Below are 19,645 nucleotides of genomic sequence, written 5' to 3'. Positions count from 1 at the left end.
CGCAAAAAACTTCAAACGTAGGTCAGTTCTAGTTGAGTTGGGATTTTGAGAACGGAATCTGAGTCGAAGTTCCTTTGTTGGGAATCAGGAACAGGAAGAAGGAACAAAGGACCTCGCTCTCTCCCTCAGACTCTCCGTACTCAGCGCTCTCTCGCTCGGCTTTCTCTCTTTGGGTGGGAGAGATCCACCCCCAAAGGATAATGACGCAGCAGCCTGGCGAGAGCGGATTTCCCAGGAAGCATTTTAAAATTTCAGGGTTGACCAGATTGTTTTTGTTTCGGGGGTTGTTCTACATTATCCACATTATTCTCTCATTCTTCGTCCCTTCTTTTCTGTCTGTTCCTCTGCCATTTCTTCATCCTCCCTCCCTTCCGCGTTTTGCGTGCAGCATGTGGCACACGTTTCGAAATTGTTGGGAATTTACGAGAATATTTTCCAAATGCGTCTGCTTTGTTTACAATCAACTCGGGTTTTGGTCTTGGCAATGACCTTGAGCATCTGGTATGCAGAGCTATTTAAGATCTTAATCTATATATATTTTCAAATCACATCTGAAAAAACCCCTTAAATTGTTTTAAAATAATTTTCCATCAGTTCAAGACTAAATAGTACCAATTTTTAATAGGAAATATATAAAACACTTTACATTGCGCAACCGTAATCGAAAGATAAGAGTTTTTGAAGACCAAAACAAGAAAAACATAAAGTCCAGGTTGATGACTTAAATCACCCATCACTTTGAATAGGCTTTCAATGTCACTCTTACTATTCTATCCCCTTTAACACCATAACACCTCTCAGTCAACCTTCGTTCCTATCTATGTTTGAAAAAATTATAATTTCTATGTTCTTTTTTTTCAATCTTTAAATAAAGACGGCATCGACGTAATGAGAGGGACGAACAAGTGATAGGGGGACAGGCCAAATGTGACAGTTGAAATGCTGATAAAGAATCGACACGATGCGATTAAATTCGATAGATTCAGGCCTTAGACTCTCTCTGTCTCGCTTTGTAAAGTAAAAATTATTTAAAGTAGGCAGTTCTTTCTTCCGACAAGTTTTAATAAAATTAACCACGATTTTTCAATCTTTTTTTTTTTGCACAACTTATCTATTTTGGCACCGAGATCGTGGTGTCCAGCTCGAATTAGTGTCGGATGCCCAATGATAGCGCCTCAAGGCGATTTCAATTTAAGCAATTACGCAACTGTCCGTCCGTCTGTCTGTCCGTTGAGCTGTCCGTCCGTCTTTTAGCGGGAGTAGATGTTTTTTCTGCCTCAGGTTGCGCTCTCTTTGAGCTTAATCAATCAGCCGCAAATTGAGCTGGCTTAAATGATCTCGTTCAATTGCCAAATGGAGGAATGTCAAATCCAATTCCGATTGATTGCGTTCGCCGTTCGATCGGAGGTCACCAGATCGTCGTCGGCTTTTAAAAAGGCGATCTTCGCATCGCCCTGGGAATTCTGCTAAAACCAAACTGTGTCACCGTCGCACGACTCAAGGTGTTCTTTATGGGTCTGACCAATTAAAAAATTTTACGGAGATTCGTGGCATTCAAATACTTTGATGACACATCTCTTTCGCCCAGAAAATTAACGTCAATATATTGAAAATTTGAGACACATTCAAAATGAAACCTTTACATTAAATGTTTCTAAAAATAAAATTAAATCAGCTCTTTTGTAGGGTATGCATGGTTTTCTTCTATAAAATAAAAACCTTTTAGGTTTACTCTCTTGAATTGCGCAAGCGTGGCTCAAAGAGAGGAAATTCGTGAGAGAAAATTTCATCGGCATTTGATTTACCTGCTGTTCCACTGCCAACCGTTCCCCGCTCAGTTGTCGATCCGTTTCCACCTGGTTTCGGATCCCGCAAATAGAAAAACAAAATATTGTTTTTTTTCTCGGTATTTGTTTATATATTTTTGTTTTTGGTTTTCGATTTTACCTATACTAGAGTGTCTGTTTCGTGTGTCAGTTACTTTGTTACAACTTATAATTAACGACAAAAAAAATTAATGTAGTGATGCAGCTCTTTCGGCACATATCTCTATGCGCCCGATGCTGTCAGTGCCGTAAGAGCCATGTGAGAGTGAGGAGCGCCGCCGCCACGCCCCATTCCAGTTCCAGCCTTCCAGCGGCATTGCAACCGTCCGTATCACAAGTATAGATGCAGCTGCGATAGTCCATGCGATCGCCCTTGTTTCGCACATAGTCACAATAGTTGCCCATGTCCTTCGAACTGCAGAACCTCTTCGCCCCGATTCCACCCTCAAAACGACCAACGTGCTTCACACAGAACTGGGCGCCGTGGACACTGGAACAATTTTGGGGCTGGATGTCCGGTATGTCGTATCGCTCGAACCACTCGCCGCATTGGAACGGATGCTCCGTATCGCTCGTGTCGCACACGTAGCACTCGATCCCCGATACCGTTGCCATTTGCAGGCTCATCAGGAGAACGACGAGAGCAAGGCTTGAAAGCCAGCCAATGTGGGCGTGCTTGGGCGGCCACATGATTACGTCACAGCAGTACGTTTTATGCTTATATACTCTAGGTAAATCAAACAGTCAGCGTCGTCAGCAAATGCCAAGTTTATACTGGAACTGAAACGCCGCTGCGACTCCGTTCCCGTTCGTTTCGCTGGCCAAAAAAAAAAGAGCGAGGAGAGCGAGAGAGGAGGCTTGAGCGGCGAAATATTTTCGGCTATTTTCAAGCCAAGTTTAGCTTTAGCAAGATCTAGCCAGTTTCAGAGGTCAGCATAGGTCAGCCAATCAATTTGTGGTTATTTTAAGACGTAGGGCTGACCCAAACAATAAAGCTTAACTATGAAATACTATCAGTATATTAAAACTTAAAATCATCAACACAATTTGCATTTCATCCAGAGTTTGGTATATCCAGAGGTCAATTAAAGTCACTGAATTCAAAAACGGCGTGTCAGATGATCGTTAATTATTTGTTAGTTATTTTGAAAGTATTTTTGTTAAGACTTAATTTCCGAATTCCAAATATGTTAGCCTCTAACAGAGTGTACGGCTAATAAACACCAAAGTTCTGGACTCTAGGTCGGGCGCCAAGTAAGTCTATGTATATTATTGGGATTTTCACAACACGGTTGATAAAGAAAGAACCAATTCAGATACGACTTAATATAATAAGCACATGGCTTACAGTTTTGTCTATTTTAAACCTCATTCAAATACTTTTGCCATCACTGACGCTGACTCCGCTCTCTCAAATCGTTTGTTTGTTGTTGGCTAAACGGGTTGCCAGGTAACAGGGCTAGAGCCTCTAGGGCTAGATATGGTATATCCATATATCCTTTTCTGGCGCCTTGGCAATCGCTAATCGGCAATCGCTATCGCCGGGCCCATCGGTTATCGGCATTGAACCCACCTGAAACTTGCTGTGCAGCCAGCAACAGGTAAAAGGCACTTAGTACGTGACGCGTAGAGCATAAAAAACAAACAAACGGGCTCACACAGAGTCCCAGTGCACAGATACAGATACAAAGCTACTTTGCCTTTGTTCCTCTGCTCCGTCTCCCAAGTTGATGGCTTGTGTTGGCATTTTTGGTATGCTTTCTTAGGTGGTTTTACCATACGCTCACCTAGACGGATACTGAGTTTTTTGTATTGAGCCTACAGTTCTAAAAAAGTTATTAAAAAGTTTTTTACTCAAGATACTCAAACATTAGTTTGACTGAATCATAATAAGCCCTAGAGAAGAATTTCTATACTGGGGCCAAATTTTTTTTATCAGGCACCCTAGGGTGTTTCAAGCTTCGAGTTCCCTGACTTCCTCTGTATACTTGTTTCTTTTTTGTGGAGTGGGCAACTTCAAACCAAAACGAGGGCATTCAACTTTTTTCTGCGTTTCTTCTACTGATTCTTCGACTCGAGAATCTTCGGGAAAAAAGAGAGTGCGGGGAGCATTGTCAACCGATCAAGAATACCAGTACCATCAACCAATTGGCCAGCACAAAAAAAGTCCAAGACAAGCCAAGCCAAGCCCACGACTTGGTAATTGAAAGCCAAGCGGGTTTCTCATTTTGGACTGATATACGGCTACACCCGTAACTTCGTCGAAGAAGCCAAGATTGGAATGCTGCCAGAAGGGAAGCAATTTCACAATATAGCCGACCATTCGACATTAAGTCTTTCCGATCCGCACTTGTACCCATGTTTCCACCTCATTATAAGTACTCTCTATTCAAGTCTCCGAACATTATCTTCATAGGGCATTAACGACCAGAAAAATGTTCGTTCGTAGAGATCTGTAGGGAAACGGAGGAGGGGAAGACTCAAGTGCTACATGAATAGTCTGGAAGATCGCTTAGACACTTGAATGTTTCTTAGATCGTTTTTTTTTTTGTCGTTTTAATATCATTATCTTCAGGTTTTGGCTAGAATGCGATGGAAGATCACTTATAAGCAAGTCAATGATCGTTTTATGTTTGTCAAATTGATCATTTAATGAATCTACATATCAATTAAGGAATTTAAAGAAATTTTTTTATAATTGTATTCGCTGGTTGTGAAATAACAATAATTGCAAAATCTTCTAGTTTTGAGTATAGTTTCCTTGACTGCGTGCTTCTTAGAATGTCTGCTTATACTGTAAGACCTTAAAAAGATTTAACGATCTTTCTGGAGTTCTTTGAAGGCCTTGTGCTTCGTGCTAATTTTCCACCGAAAGGAACTCTATTTTGAGCACCTCTACATGATTGTTCTCCAGCCTGCCTGATGAATTTCCAGTACCACGGATATTGACGATCTTCGCTTACTTGAAAACATATGCGCGGACTCACTCTATTTATAGAACCCTTGCGATGGTCCACGGAATCTGGTATTTTCCATACGATTCCTTTTGATCGTCGAATGTTCTGCAAATTGTTTTTTACTTGCACACGAACATAGTACATACACAACTGAAAAATAAGTATATTTAATTCTAACTATGGATCTGTTTTTTTATATAAAAATTAACAATATTTATAAATATGATGTTTAAGTACGCATTTTTAATTTCTACGTGGGCATAAATATATGTCACTTTCAGTATCTTCATTCATATTTTTCTCTGTGTAGTAAAAGCCAGACATAAAAGGAAGCTGCAGTCCCCCTTTATCAACCCCCTTTTTCTCTCTTTTCTTTCTCTCTCTTTCCCATCCCTTTTAAGGAAGCAGACCAAAAAGGAAGTTGCAAAAACAGGAGCAGCTGCTGCAACAAATGAGATTTGCACATTTGAGTGAGCGAATTTCTCTGAGAGGAGCGCTTCTTACCAAGAAGCGCAAACACACTGAGATAAAAATAAATACAATACCACGTTCGTGCTCCTGCTCACGTACATGAGTCCGCCGATATCGATACCTCCGATACCTGGTTCCAGTACCTTTGCGGCTTATGGTCAGAAGAGGAGGGAGTGGTGGGGAGTGTGTGGTTAATGGACCGATTGCGACAGACGTGACACTTGGCCAAGTGAAAGGTACCACCATTGATACCTGTGTCCGCATGTTTTCGGCATTTCGTGTGGGTACAGTATGTGTTAAGAGAATGTATCTGTTTGCTGACAGTTGATTGCACATGTGCGAGTCGATTTAAAAGGTAAATATCAAATGGAAATAATCGAGACATTTAATTAAATGGTTAAGTTATGTGACATCTGTCTCTACACGGGCATCTCTCTTGAGCGGACAACGGTTTTGTCGAGTATTTATTCTGCGGTTTGTGTTACAAATACGTAGACCCAAAATTTCAAACTTCAATTCGAGTTCAATTTACTCGCTTCTCATGTCCGTGGCAATGACAGCGCACTTAACATTTTTTCCAACCTCTACAGTTTTTTTTTTTCCTTTGTGGTAGGGGGCTTTAAGGTAAGGTTTGATTTCGTTTTTGTATGCCCGAAAGTGCGCAGTTTATTGTGGCCCCATAAAAAGGCCATTTCAAAACGAGCGAGCCCGAAAAAAAACCTTAATTTAAAATTAAAAGCAACACGAACTCGCCGCATGATACCATGGAGATGGGAATCGGGGAGATGGGAACACGACCGATTTCTTTAGGGCCGAAACGTAAGACAAAACCATTAAAAGGGCGGGAGAATCCCGGCTGAAATGCGGTTGCAATGCCAAAAGCACTCCCCAACCACACACAGCCGCATAAATCGCATATAGACATAACTGTAACTTGAGATCGGGCCATATATCGAGGGGCATAATGGTGGGGCAGGCCAATTGACTAACTGACTCAATGACTAACTGACTGACTGACAGACAGACCGAAAGTGTGCGCACACGCCGAAAGATTTAGCAAAAAATCGGATCCGATATCACTTGGTTTTCGAAGCGAAACATGTTCTTATCGGGATCCATCCGTCGGCAGGGAAAATGCATAGACCATTCCAAGATTATATAAACAAAACATTAAAAAGGCGGAGGATCGGCGAATATCAATGAAGTAAAACAAGTACATGGTATGTTGAGGCAGTATCTTGCCATGTTATGTACAGACAGTGCCCCTAACATTATTGACAACCAAATAGAAGCTGGGCTTATATTGTGCTTTCGAAATCATTACCGAAAGTATGAAATACTGTATATGAATTCCTATCCATCAATCAGATATAATTGTTTAATAATAACTCATGGGCTCTAGTCTTTGACGTTTTGGAATGTTTTTACCACCCATTGTTAACGAAGATTTCTCTTTTATTCTAAAATGCTTTGTATATCCATAATTTGTAGCCAAAATCAGGTTTATTGGGAATATAGTAATGCATGTATAATTTTTGGTGAGCTCAACTGATTTGATAATTTTCAAAACCAGAATCGCTTAATCGTTTTCTTATGCAAGGTAAAATTTCTTGCAGTGCAGATATTAAGAATTTCAAGTTATTCCGTACCTTTTCGTAAGCCAAAACAAGAGATACCCGAAAATAAGTGAACAAAAAACGAAATTGGAGTTAGCCAAGCTGGAAAAGAAGCCGAGCTATCTGTAAAATAGGTACGGTGGCTCAAAGACTTATCAAGAGGGGTTGGAAAAAACATATCTCCTGGGCAATTGCTGCTCCAATTTTAGTTCATTGCTAGCGATCAGTTTAATTTAAGGCTTAATTCGTTTAAATAAACAAATGTGGAGAGCGGGAGAGAGAGTGAGAGCGAGAGCACAAGAGAGAGTTGAAAAAAGAGCGAATTAAACAACAGAAACTCTCAGCTCTCAACAGAAACTCTCAGCTTCATTAAAAACGTAAAATCAAAAATGCTTACGCATGCTAGTAATTGAGGTTTCATAGCCAGCTGTTTCGCTGCAAGCGCAGCGAGAGAGCACAGCTTGGAACGGAGAGCGGAATGGCGCGGAATGGGAAATGGAATGAGAATGGAATGGGTTTTGAGTTTTGCTGTGAAATTTGAAAACCAAGCGGCAGTCGACGGCGACGGCGACAGCGTGCTACAAAAGCCATTGCGAGCGTCTACGCGGCGCTCGAAACACAGGAAAATTACAAGAAAAATTCGAAACACAGCGAAAATCGTGAAAACCCCTTGTACACGACACACGGAATTCGACCGGATTGCTTACAGGAACTAAAGTACACATTTTTTTTTTGGAAATTTCCATTTTGCGTTGGTATTTTTTGCAGTGAGTGTGTGTGCGCGGTTTTTTCTTTTGACAGTCATATTTCGAACATATATTGTTTAAGGCCCTGTGGGCTGCATTCGAGAACCTGTTTCATGCAAATTCTACGGCCACCTGGCAGCTGATTCAAGAAATAAAATAAAAATATTTAAAGAAGAGGAAGCAGTCCCAAAACAAACACACACACGCGCCATGCTGTGACAAAAAATCGAAAATATAAAGAAGAGCAGCAAAACAAAAAGCCAGAAGAAGAGCCTGACAAGACAACGGAATTCTGCGTAAGTCTATCACAAAAACGTAATCAAAAATATCCTAAAACAAATGTGGGGTTAAAACGGGGGAATGCATTCTTCATCTTGCCAACGAAAGCTGCCTAATCGAGAGAAGAAGCTTTCGAGCCGAGCTTTCGAATAACACCGATGACTGAAGAACGAGAAAGCCCAGCTGGGCGACAGGGACAGAGATAGAGACATTGGGATTAGTTGTATAACTATAATACGATCCCCCGAGATTAAGCGGGATGTCAGCCTCGAGGCATGATTTTGATTAAAGCCTATTGGAGCCAATTGGATCTGATCGACAGTCGTCGGAAGTCAGGTGATATCAAGGACGTTTTGAGGCTCTACCGAGCAAATTCATGAAGGGTTCTTGATGATATTGTCAGTTCTACCAGAACTCTAAAACCTAAACTATTATGCCACTCTTCGTAATAATAGCAAGTATTGTTATATGACCGCTTTACTAAAAACTGAAACTACTCTTTACGATGGGCCAACAATCGTAGGCGTTGTTTTGGGTCACTACTTCAGTTATAGTTAGCAATAATTCATCTTGCTATGATACAAAGATTTGTTTGCAAATGTAATTTAGCTCAACTCGAAGTTTACCAGATTTTATTATGATATTTTAAATATGTTTTTTTATTGTCATGATTTACGATTGTGTTTACAGTGTTTTATCACTTCAACGTTGGTCTTGACTCTAAGTTTTTCCAAAGTCTCATGAATCTTTTTTTCCACCATTCTTCTCATTTCCTTTTTTGAGGTTTCTCTTTCTATTAGCGTCCCATGCTTCAATCTGCCCCTCACCAGAGTCTCCACTCTTCTTTCGTTTCCTTATAATTTCCCATGAATCTTCCCGACATTAGATGTCCGCTTTAGAAGTTAGCCGTCTGACGGGTTCGGCGACATCTATGGCATCTCTGTCATCCCGAAGATGCTCCCTAGCGACATCGCCCCCTTCCCCTAAGCAACAAATTCTTGCCCCCACCAAACGGAAATGGTCAATTTAAGTGACGCAGAACAGTGGCGACTCATTGTTTCCGAGCATGTGTCTCCAATCAGGGAATCAAATAGGGGGAGGAGCACGTAGTGGGCACTACTATACCTAGCTAGCCACCTTCGCTCACTCCCTTTCTTTGTATCCCTATTATGAGCACGCTACGTTGCGGTTTCTGCATTCTAACGATCCGAAACGATACCATACCATGCTATCGCATCCCATCTAAACCGATCCGATACGATCCCACAAGAGCTGCATGCAAGTTACTAGCCGCAGAAGTGGATGACCAAAAAGGATGGCAGCGTGAGCCGATAGCTATTTGTTATATATATTTGTAAAACCATTCATTTATCATCGAATTCCATGTACGTAAGCTGAAAAACTGGTTACCCTTAAAACCAAATTGATTGGGCAACAAATATTGGGTCTTGTGAAACAGGTTGTTTAATATCTGGATAAGTTTAGTTTTTGCCACTTTCTACAGAGTATTGAATATCGTATTTGACTGGCTGTCATTTTGAAGTCTTGCAGCGCAAAATGTATTAGCTGTTTGCAATACTTTACTTGGTTTTGGCTACAGGGTTGCATTTAGGTATCTTACTTTAGAAGTATCATAAGGTTAACCTATATGTAGATATGTGCGTGAGTAGTACATATGTGTTTATCGATGCCACCCCTAGTATTTCTCACACACGCACAGCCGAAGGGCAACTTCCGCTCTGGGGAGCAGCTGCTAACCAAAACCAAACAACCGAAACCCAGTAAAACAGCAACCAAACCCTAATGAAAATGATTCAACTCCGCTCGGCTCAAAAGCAACTCGCTGTACAGTCGAATGCATTTGAGTTGACGTCACAACTTCAAGAGACAGACTCCCGCAACAAATTGAAACAAAACAAAGAGACTAGAAAAAAACCCAGATTCCAAATGCAATTGCCATTGCAGTTCTCGTGTTTGTATTCATGTTAAGGTTAAGCATGTTAAAGCTTTCAAAAGACCCGACAACAAAGTGTACGGACGCTAGGAAAATGAACAATGACAATCACTAAATAAATTTGCACAGTAAAATCAGTCACTAAAAATTAGAAAAGTGAAACGATGTTTTACGAAAAAGGGAAGTATGTACATGTTGTACCTTTTTTTAATTAACAAAAAGTTGTTTATTAATATTTACTTGGTATAGATGTGCGAGTAGTTCTCCAATTTGGGATCAAATGACTTAGCCAGCATTCCCTCCATTTCAATGGGTATTTTAGGGAATTTCAAAGCAGATGATTGTGCAGCGACAGCACGTAAATAACATTAATGCAGTTGCGACGACCTTTTCGCAAAACAATTGGCAGCGCTGACACCTAAAACTAGCGCCCACTTTTCCTTATTTTCCCCCCATTTAGAAACCGAAACAAATTGCAATTTGCACAGCGAAAATTCCACCATATACGCGTCTATCAACTGGCAACACTTGCTGCAGTCCATGGGCCTCACGGCCTTGGCAATGAAAATGCCTGGAAGAGCAAAGAAAAATCAACAACAAGTGGCAGTTGCATGTGTGTGCGAGTGTGCAAACGGGAGGTGGAAGGTGGGAGGATGTTGGCCATTGTTCATGTGGCTGCAACTTCAAAAGCTAAATGGCAAAGTCAGCGAAGCGTTGAGGGGGCTGCGGATATAAGGCTTTTGGGCCAGCAAGGAGGCAATTTATGTGCGAAATGGCTGAGTGCAGTTGGTTTTCGGAGCCTACATGCCATGGAGTTCCTTCTGTGGTTGCAAATGATAAGGATTTACTGACTGCATCTTAGCTGTACAAGAAATAGGGATATATATTGAAAGTACAGTACAGTAATATACCAATGATGTAGAAAAGTAATGTAGGGCTGATCGAGCTGACTCCCAAAGAGCAAAATACAAAATACGATGACAAAGAAACCGAAACGATTTAACATAATTGAGACGGGTCTTCCAGTGGCGCTTGGGTCAAATGCGTTGCGCAAAGATCGCGAGAGGAACCAGAGCCACTGGAGGTGCATTGCCCCCAGTTGGGTGTCTTCTCGGGCGGACAAGAAGAGAGGAGAAACCAAAGCCAGAGCGGGAGCAGAAATCCGTCTCAGTTGGCAGCGGGCCACACAGGCAAGTGGAGCAAATGGCAATTGGTTACTTAAATGGCGCATCAATTTTCCCAGCCGACAAGGGATCTCTGTGGCTGCTCGACGTCGTGGCTGCGAGATGTATCTTTAATTGAAATTGAAACCGTCTCAAGATTCTATTAGTTGATGTTGATTTATGCCAAAATACTCACGCTCTGCGTATTTATCAATCAGAAGCTCACAGTTCACCACGAAATTGTACACATTTCGGCGAACTTCAAGTGCTAGGTGTATCTCGTGGTCTTCCAATCAGCGATATGTACTTCACAGATAGCTAGATAGCAGCATTCTATTTGCTGAGTTCACCTACACAGAAATTAAATTAAGTCTAATTGGATCAATTTGATTGTAACTTGTAGACGCCTCTTCAAGACATTTTATAGATTTGTATCCATTATATCCTTACAGTTGATATGCATCGAAAGCTGAAGGCGAAGAGAATTCGAAACAAGACAAGAACCGGCAAGAGAAAGTTAAAATCGCGACTAGCGTAACACCGTTTCCGTTCGGGAAGACCAAGCACACTGCCCGGAGGAGAAGCTCCCGACAGATCCTGATCCTTGCCCACTGAGACCCGAGCTGTGCCAAGATGTATAAGTTGCTGGGTAGCCTGAAGAGCTACCTCAAGTGGCAGGACATCCAGACGGACAACGCCGTCTTCCGGCTGCACAACTCCTTCACCACGGTGCTCCTGCTCACCTGCAGCCTGATCATCACCGCCACCCAGTACGTGGGCCAGCCGATCAGCTGCATCGTCAATGGCGTACCGCCGCACGTGGTCAACACGTTCTGCTGGATCCACAGCACCTTCACCATGCCGGACGCCTTTCGCAGACAGGTGAGTTGGGGATTTGGATGGAAATCGAATGTTTCATGTAATTATATCGTAGCATACTTTCGGACAGCTCTTTTGGAGTGCCTATCTTAACCCTTTGAACTGCATCCGTTCGTTGAGAGCCTTTGTGGCACTTCCGCTTCATTCCAGATCCAGCACAATTAAAAATGTGTTCCCATCCTCCTGCAGATCGCTTTCAATGCCATTCGCTTGTCTTGCTTAGTTTTATTTTATTTTATTTTTTTTTGCCCGCCTGTCAAGTTTTCTGTACGCGGGACACGTCCGACCCGACCCTTTGTACTTCATCCAAGGTATCCATATGCACATATACGATATGTGTAGTACAACACTCATAATTCATGCCCGGCCTATAAAGCAATTATAAACTGGGCGTTGTCTGCTGCTGCCTCCTTTCTGCTGCGGGCCGCGATTTCTACAATCGGTTGTAGTGGGTAAAAGAGCCAAATCGAGAACACCAAAAAAAAACCGAAATTGAATTCCCTCAAGATTGGAACTCCAGTGTCCCCCTAGCAGGTCGCTTGGAATGATCCAATAGAGAACTGGAAGCACAGCTCCTCTGGGGATTGGGCTCATATTTCATGCAAGGCAGGAAACAGTTTGATAGCTCCCTAAGCCACGATTTCGTGGAAATATTTTTTGATTTTGGCAGTTTAGCCGATCAAATTACCAGCCAAGTCGCACTAACTAAGTGCACACAGAGCGTGCTTTGCAGTATGTGGGCGAATTAAATCAGGGAAACCACGAGGAGAACTCAAGTGCCCGCTTGGTGTGCTCAATTGTGGCTATCTGGTGGAGGTGACATTGATTGGGTGTAGATTGCCAGCTTCATGTTGGTACATTATATACATATATTTTCTTAAATCACTTATTTATAGAACATTTTTACCCTTTCAGGTTGGCCGCGAGGTGGCTCATCCCGGTGTGGCCAATGATTTCGGCGACGAGGATGCCAAGAAGTACTACACCTACTACCAGTGGGTGTGCTTCGTGCTTTTCTTCCAGGTGAGTTTCGTAGCATAAGTTTTCACTCTAGATTCTGTGTTATAAAGACAGAAAGATGTTGATCTGAAACTTGGTAATCACACATATCAATTGCACATACAATTATCATATCTCTGTGGTGTGAGTAAATCTCAAATTTACACCTATCTCGTTTATTCTCCAAGATTGAGGTATCAAGATGTTGCATGGGAAGATTCTAAGTAATCCTCTGCTTTTTTTTCTCTGTGCACTATTGTATTCTCGTGGTCTCGATTCTTCGACGCAGACGCAATCGCTCGAATTAAGTTCAATTGAGTGCGTGGCATGTGTGGATATATATGGAGATATAGGGGAGTGCTATATGCACTGATAAAAATGTGTGTAGCTGCTTGAAATGCAGGGGTCTTACCATAGGATTGCTTCAATAAAAGATTTCCTTGAGCATATGTTTTGCTTTTAAAGCACCCTTTGATGGCTTCACATTTCTTGTCGTGCACTTGCGATGGGCTTGGGTTCGGAATGGGCTATGGGTCAATGTATTGCTCAAGCGATATAAACATAAGGCCCAACAAATGTGCTCCGAACTTGCGAAATACCAAATATGATTAATAACTTGCTAAATAGTTTGGAAAACATGAAAGGCAACAAATTCAGCTGGAACGTGTCAATTGCTTCGACAAATTTCAATAAAAAATGTTTGTCTTGAACTATTGCCATATGTTATTCCTCCCTACATCAAATGAAACAAGTGTTTATTGTATTTTACTAATTGTTCTAATACTATTTCCTAATGCTTTTAGGCCATGGCCTGCTATACGCCCAAATTCCTGTGGAATAAATTCGAGGGCGGCCTGATGCGCATGATTGTGATGGGTCTGAACATCACCATCTGCACCCTCGAGGAGAAGGAGGCCAAACGCGATGCCCTGCTGGACTATCTGATCAAGCACGTGAAGGTGGGTGATAACCGGAGCTAACAACTTTTATACCCCGACCGATCGAACTTCTATACTCTCTAATAGCGCCACAAGCTGTACGCCATTCGGTACTGGGCCTGCGAATTTCTCTGCTGCATCAACATTATCGTGCAGATGTATCTGATGAATCGCTTCTTCGACGGCGAGTTCCTCTCGTACGGCACCAATATCATGAAGCTTTCGGATGTGCCGCAGGAGCAAAGGGTGGATCCCATGGTCTATGTGTTCCCCCGGGTGACCAAGTGCACCTTCCACAAGTATGGCCCCTCCGGTTCGCTGCAGAAGCACGACTCCCTCTGCATCCTGCCGCTAAACATCGTGAACGAGAAGACGTACGTTTTCATCTGGTTCTGGTTCTGGATCCTGCTCGTCCTGCTCATCGGACTGATAGTGTTCCGGTTAGTTTCGAAAGTTTCCAAATTTCTAAGAGCGAAGAAATAGTTTTGTATACTCGAATCTTTTATTTATTTGTTGCAGTGGCTGCATTATCTTCATGCCGAAATTCCGGCCCCGCCTCCTGAACGCCAGTAATCGCATGATTCCGATGGAGATCTGTCGCTCGCTGTCCCGCCAACTGGACATCGGTGACTGGTGGCTCATCTATATGCTGGGTCGCAATCTTGACCCGGTCATCTACAAGGATGTGATGAGCGAGTTTGCCAAGCAGGTGGAGCCCTCCAAGCATGACCGTGCCAAGTAGACCAGATGTACGAGATGATGCCCCCCGATATGCCGTTCGATATATCAATCACCCTGCCTATTAGTCCCCATCATTTTGTCCGAAACCCGAAATTCCGAATTCTGTTTTGGATTTTTATTTTTATTTAGCACAAATCATACTACTTAGTTGAAACTCGAGACCAGGACAGGGCCACGCCCCAACGCCCCGTTGGTAGTTCTGTGATTAAGCCCTGACCTTTGAACCCCTCCCCAAACGAACCCACTTCCCATCCCCTGCCCACGCCAAAAGCTATCATAAACATGGATTAATCAATGATCACAACTCGAATCGCTTGGCAGAAAAGACAATCCTTTTATTTTAATTTTTTTTTATTTTTAATTTTCCATCAATGATAACAAGACAAACAAAACAAACAAAAAAAAAAAATGATGAGATTTTCCTTGCGTTTTTTTCTACAGACAAAATCTTTTTTTTCCTAATTATAAAATCTAATTTAATACTTAGTTCTTATGTAAAAATAGGAAACATCGCTAAAAAGATAGTAGACCCCAGAAAAATATGAAGAGATACTATTTTTGCATAATATGGAGTAATGTTTGAACGCTTCGGAACCAACCGAAAATATAATAACAAATAAATATTGCTTTGAGTCTTTCATAACATAATATTGCTTGCATTACACATACAGTTTTTTTGGGGATACAACTGAGAATTAAATGCGCTATGTTAAGTTTATTGTGTAGTTTTAGGCGAGAATTGCTAAGGTTTTATATGAAACTAAAATATAATATGAAATAAAAAACTTTTTACAACTGGCAAAAATATGACATGTTTATGTTCGATTGTCCAATATTTTTTTTTGCTTCCACATAAAAAAACTTATCTTGACTAATTGAACAAAGAGTACGGAAATGTTTTCAGTGTTTAAAGTAGTTGTCTCGGCTAAGCCTGTAGGGTTGCGTCAACACTAAATATTTATCTGAGTTCCAATCCATTTCGTCATCGAAGCAGTGGCATTTTTAGGCACATTTTCTGCAGATCTGATATATTTCTCAGGAGAGAAATAAATAAATAAAAATTAAATTGGCTAGTTAAAGTGCTTTGCTTGCTGTAAAACGCAAGCCCAACGAGTTACCGCGCAGGAATAGTGTGGGATCTGGATTTGTCATCAGTCGACCCGCCCATCTTTCAATCAGCTGAAAAACCTTGAATTCCCTGGAGACACCTGCAACAATGGGCAATAAACAGATAAAACAACATTTGGAGACGGCCCAGAAGACGGGCATCCTGAAGATATCCTTGCAGCGGCTGCAAGAATTCCCACCGCAGCTTAGGGCCTACCCGAATGTCCTCAAAACCCTGGATCTCTCCGAGAATCGCTTCGAACGTGTACCCGACGAACTGGGCAAGCTGACGCTAATCAAGCACCTCAATCTAAGCGGGAATCGACTGGTGGAACTCAACGAGGTGGTGGGCGAACTGGCCAAGCTGGAGGTGCTGTTGCTGATGGACAATATGCTGACAAGGCTGCCCAAAACCCTGGCCAACTGCACGCACCTGAAGACCGTAAACCTGAGCAACAATCAGCTGAAGGAGTTCCCCTCCATGCTGTGCGGTCTGAAGCAGCTGGATGTCCTGGACCTGTCCAGGAACAAGATCACCGATGTGCCGGCTGATGTGGGCGGACTGTTTGTGACCGAACTGAACCTCAACCAGAACCAAATATCCTCGCTGGCGGAGGACGTTGCCGATTGTCCCAAGCTGAAGACACTGCGGCTCGAGGAGAACTGCCTTCAGGCAGCGGCCTTTACACCCAAGATCCTCAAGGACTCGAAGATCTGCAACCTGGCCGTCGACGGCAACCTTTTCAACTCGAAACAGTTCACCGATCTCGATGGCTACGAGGTCTACATGGAGCGCTATACGGCGGTCAGGAAGAAGATGTTCTAGACTCGATTCAGATCAATTCCTTTTTTTTGTGTGTACTTTATTTATCAGAGTAAACTAATTTAATAGCTTAATTCAATATGTGTAATGTGTAAAACGTTACGAATAAATCGGAAAAAGACAACTACAACAAGGGCAAGCAAGTCAGTTTGAAAATGGTAAGTGGAAAAGTGCGAAATCCTATTTCCTTTATTCAAAAAAAAAAAAATGTTACGATTAATGGTATAACTCAGCTTCAATATAAACATTAGTGAATTACATATACGTATGTAGAAAACAAAAGACCAGCCCCGCATCACAGCTTTCCCCGCATCATGGGCAACAAGTGGTTGTGGAAAGACGAGTTGACCGGCTCCTGGTTGACCGGATTCCGGCGTGCCTCCTCCATGAGTCGCTCGTACACCCGGCCATCGTGACAGCCCAGCGTGGAGCCAAGGACACGATCGTGGAAATCGAATCCGTCCACCAGAGCCACCGCATTTGGTCGCAGCTTGGCCAGCAGCTCCTCAAAGCGACGCTCCACGAAGCGCAGTTGGGTGCCAGTGATGCCGTTGTTCCAACGCAGCACGCATCCCGACTGTCGCAGGAATGTATCGATGACGAAAAGCTCCACCAGTTGGCTCAAGACGAGGGAGACATTCGGGCTAAGATCGCCCTTCTTTCGAAGTGCTTCAACTTGCTCTAGCGCATTGCGTGTGAAGAATGCGTGAGCATGGGCTATGGCAGCCGAGGTTAGTTGCCTTCCAGCCAGATTGCTGGCCATCTCGGCACTCACCTTGCTGGACTGATGCGTCTTCTGGGTTTGCCAGGCCTGACGCACCTGCTCCATGGCTGAAATTTCCAGAGCTCGCACACAATTAGCAGCCAGATTCTTGCCCCAAACCAAACGGGATGTATCCCTTAAATAGGAGACACTGGAGGGCAGCACCTTGCGTTTCAAGCTATCCACATATTGGCGGACGAGGAAACGAGCTGTCTGCAGCAGGAGTACCGTGTACTCCCCCTCGTAGGTGTATGCGGCTGCGGTCAGACCATAGATGCTATCGAAATTCGCCGAGGAGAGAAATCCGTGGCCACCGCAACTCTTGCGCAGCAGATCAACGCCCTCGCTGGCCTCGTCGCTGGCCACCGCCTTGAGGCAGCAGCTCAGGGCGTGCAGCTCCGGCAGGGAGTTGCGTCCTGCCGTGCTTTCATCCTCCAGTTGGCGGAGTACGTCCTCGTAAAAGCGCCACAGCCAATCGGACACCAGGCGATAGGAAACCCCTCGAGCAATTTGCGGTAGAATCTTTGCTTGCTGTGTGATGTGATCCAAAACAGAGACCTCCGGCTGGTCGCTGTTAATCCGGCTCTGGCGACGCACCACGGAATACCTAATGGGGCAGTTAAAGCAATATGTGTGTCAACGTAAAGATGATGATAATTGTTATCTAAAGAACCCTGGATGAACTGAATGTGTTTTATGGGCTTAAAAACATCTATGATAAACATAATCCCCAGAAACTATAAAATCACCTGGTGGCAATGGTGGCAGCCTGGAGCAGTCCAAAGAGCACATCCTTCAGGGTAATGACCCGCACATAGACCATTGTGCCGTAGAGCAGCAGCGGGGGTCTGCCCTGGACGAAGGTGCCGTCGTTCAGGACTTGGGCGTTCTTCATCAGCATTTGATTGCGCGGTATCCGCACGTCGCGGAGTCCCAGGAAGCCGTTGTTAACGCCATTGCCCCCCAAGCGAGGTCCTATATCGCCCACATCGACTCCAGTCAGCGGTTCGTGTGTCCTCTCGTCCCTGATCCTCACCACAAATGATTGCAAGCCATAATGTTTGCCCTTCACATATAGCTGGGCCAGCACAATGGCCACATTGGCGGTATTACCAAGTCCGCCGGGCCACCACTTGTAAGAACTTTGCGTTGGCGTGTTCAGGATGAATTCCTGCGTGATGGGATCGTAGTCGGCTCGGGTTTCCAGGCCACGGACAAAGGTGCCGTGGCCCAGCTCCGTTTGGGCATAGGTGCCCAGGACGCCGTCCATGTGCCAAGATCGATTGAGCCACTGGGCCTGCTGCTCCTCGGTTCCCTGGCTCAGCAAGGTGGTCATGAACATGGAGAAGTGCACCCGAAGGGGGAAGCTCTGCTGGAAGAGCCCTGTGCCCAGGGAACCGGAGAGTAGCAGCCGAAAGTCTCTCAGCATATTTACACTAAGCTGGAGTTGTGGCTGCTTCTCCTGCTGCCATTGACGCAGTTTGGCCAGAAAACGGGTGGATCGGGCTACGGTCTGCTGGTAGCGCTCCTTGTACGACAGACAGCTCGGATGCACTGGCTCCGCGAAGTCGGGATCCTCATAGAAACGCCTTTCCAGGGCGCGGCGCTCCTCCAGCTGCCAAGAGCCCCCCGCCCACCAGCGGGCAAAGTCCTCGCTGTCCAAGGTGGCCGCCGCCCGCTCCCTCTGCAGATCCGCATTCACAGACATGATCGCTCTATCTCTCCTTCCCGATCTCTCTTTCCTCAGAGTTTTACTTTTCTGCGGGATTTCGGAACTTCTCCGGTCGAACGACTCGATTGCACTGAGCAGTTGGTGGCTGCAAGAAACACTTCTGCAGCTCGAAACATGGCAGCCAGGTCGCCAAGGGCGGAGATAGCAGAGGAATATGGTTATCAGTGAGCCGAAATTAAAGATCAGTTGCCAATTAATATACCGGGATTCTTTATGCATTTACCAACTTATACTCATAAAGGATGCAGTGCATATGCAGCATATACACATACTTTTACAGGAGAGGAGATCTGGAACCCCTTTGGATGGTCCATCCTGCCTACGCCTGTGGAGCCCCACCACTGCCTCTCTTTCGCGCTCTGCCCGCTGGTGCACCAACCGCCTTTGTTGCTGCAGTGGAGTCACTGAACTGAGAACTGAGCCACTCTCAAAGTGCCTGAGGTGGACCATATTCCGTACTCGTCGAAAGTTGCTCAAAAACTACTAGTTTTTTACTTCGATTTTTTTTTTACCGTAGATAAGGAAATCGTAAATATTTCTTGTTGTTTTCGTTTTCAAAAACCACAAAGCTCAACAAACAATTATTCCTCTTTCGTACAATAAAATTTTTATTTTGTGGATTTCTTGTTATCAACATAATGTTTCTCAGTT

General features: G+C 43.8%; 4 protein-coding genes across 4 annotated transcripts; 2 read left to right on the top strand and 2 right to left on the bottom strand.

Annotated features, from left to right (window-relative positions):
* Positions 1 to 1,891: 1,891 nt before the first annotated feature.
* Positions 1,892 to 2,601, bottom strand: LOC6618949 (U-scoloptoxin(05)-Er1a). The gene has a single exon (XM_002043158.2). The coding sequence runs from the start codon at positions 2,514 to 2,516 to the stop codon at positions 2,067 to 2,069; it is 450 nt and encodes a 149-aa protein (XP_002043194.1). The 5' UTR covers positions 2,517 to 2,601; the 3' UTR covers positions 1,892 to 2,066.
* Positions 2,602 to 7,415: 4,814 nt separating this feature from the next.
* Positions 7,416 to 15,374, top strand: LOC6618948 (innexin inx1). The gene is made up of 6 exons (XM_002043157.2): positions 7,416 to 7,912; positions 11,465 to 11,894; positions 12,807 to 12,914; positions 13,694 to 13,849; positions 13,916 to 14,268; positions 14,348 to 15,374. The coding sequence occupies exons 2-6, from the start codon at positions 11,646 to 11,648 to the stop codon at positions 14,568 to 14,570; spliced, it is 1,089 nt and encodes a 362-aa protein (XP_002043193.1). The 5' UTR covers positions 7,416 to 7,912; positions 11,465 to 11,645; the 3' UTR covers positions 14,571 to 15,374.
* Positions 15,375 to 15,562: 188 nt separating this feature from the next.
* LOC6618943 (leucine-rich repeat-containing protein 57) lies at positions 15,563 to 16,626 on the top strand. Its single transcript, XM_002043156.2, has one exon. It carries the CDS (start codon positions 15,786 to 15,788, stop codon positions 16,500 to 16,502), a length of 717 nt encoding a protein of 238 aa, XP_002043192.1. The 5' UTR covers positions 15,563 to 15,785; the 3' UTR covers positions 16,503 to 16,626.
* Positions 16,627 to 16,643: 17 nt separating this feature from the next.
* LOC6618942 (probable peroxisomal acyl-coenzyme A oxidase 1) lies at positions 16,644 to 19,385 on the bottom strand. Its single transcript, XM_002043155.2, has 2 exons — positions 18,012 to 19,385; positions 16,644 to 17,869 (listed from the first exon to the last, which is right to left on the bottom strand). The coding sequence occupies exons 1-2, from the start codon at positions 19,211 to 19,213 to the stop codon at positions 16,795 to 16,797; spliced, it is 2,277 nt and encodes a 758-aa protein (XP_002043191.2). The 5' UTR covers positions 19,214 to 19,385; the 3' UTR covers positions 16,644 to 16,794.
* Between the last annotated feature and the right edge of the window lie 260 nt (positions 19,386 to 19,645).

This window comes from Drosophila sechellia, chromosome X (genome assembly GCF_004382195.2).
Source record: "Drosophila sechellia strain sech25 chromosome X, ASM438219v1, whole genome shotgun sequence".
In the NCBI taxonomy this organism is placed as follows: domain Eukaryota; kingdom Metazoa; phylum Arthropoda; class Insecta; order Diptera; family Drosophilidae; genus Drosophila; species Drosophila sechellia.
The sequence above is the reverse complement of the archived record's forward strand: the minus strand, read 5'-3'. Positions and strand labels throughout refer to the sequence as shown.

Bases quoted from the DNA above. Each gene is read 5' to 3' on its own strand.
- LOC6618949 (XM_002043158.2), bottom strand. From the start codon at position 2,516: ATGTGGCCGCCCAAGCACGCCCACATTGGCTGGCTTTCAAGCCTTGCT.
- LOC6618948 (XM_002043157.2), top strand. From the start codon at position 11,646: ATGTATAAGTTGCTGGGTAGCCTGAAGAGCTACCTCAAGTGGCAGGAC. The intron at 11,895-12,806 runs GTGAGTTGGGGA...TTACCCTTTCAG, and splicing joins CGGACGCCTTTCGCAGACAG to GTTGGCCGCGAGGTGGCTCA. The intron at 14,269-14,347 runs GTTAGTTTCGAA...TATTTGTTGCAG, and splicing joins ATCGGACTGATAGTGTTCCG to TGGCTGCATTATCTTCATGC.
- LOC6618943 (XM_002043156.2), top strand. From the start codon at position 15,786: ATGGGCAATAAACAGATAAAACAACATTTGGAGACGGCCCAGAAGACG.
- LOC6618942 (XM_002043155.2), bottom strand. From the start codon at position 19,213: ATGCATAAAGAATCCCGGTATATTAATTGGCAACTGATCTTTAATTTC. The intron at 17,870-18,011 runs GTGATTTTATAG...CTGCCCCATTAG, and splicing joins GCTGCCACCATTGCCACCAG to GTATTCCGTGGTGCGTCGCC.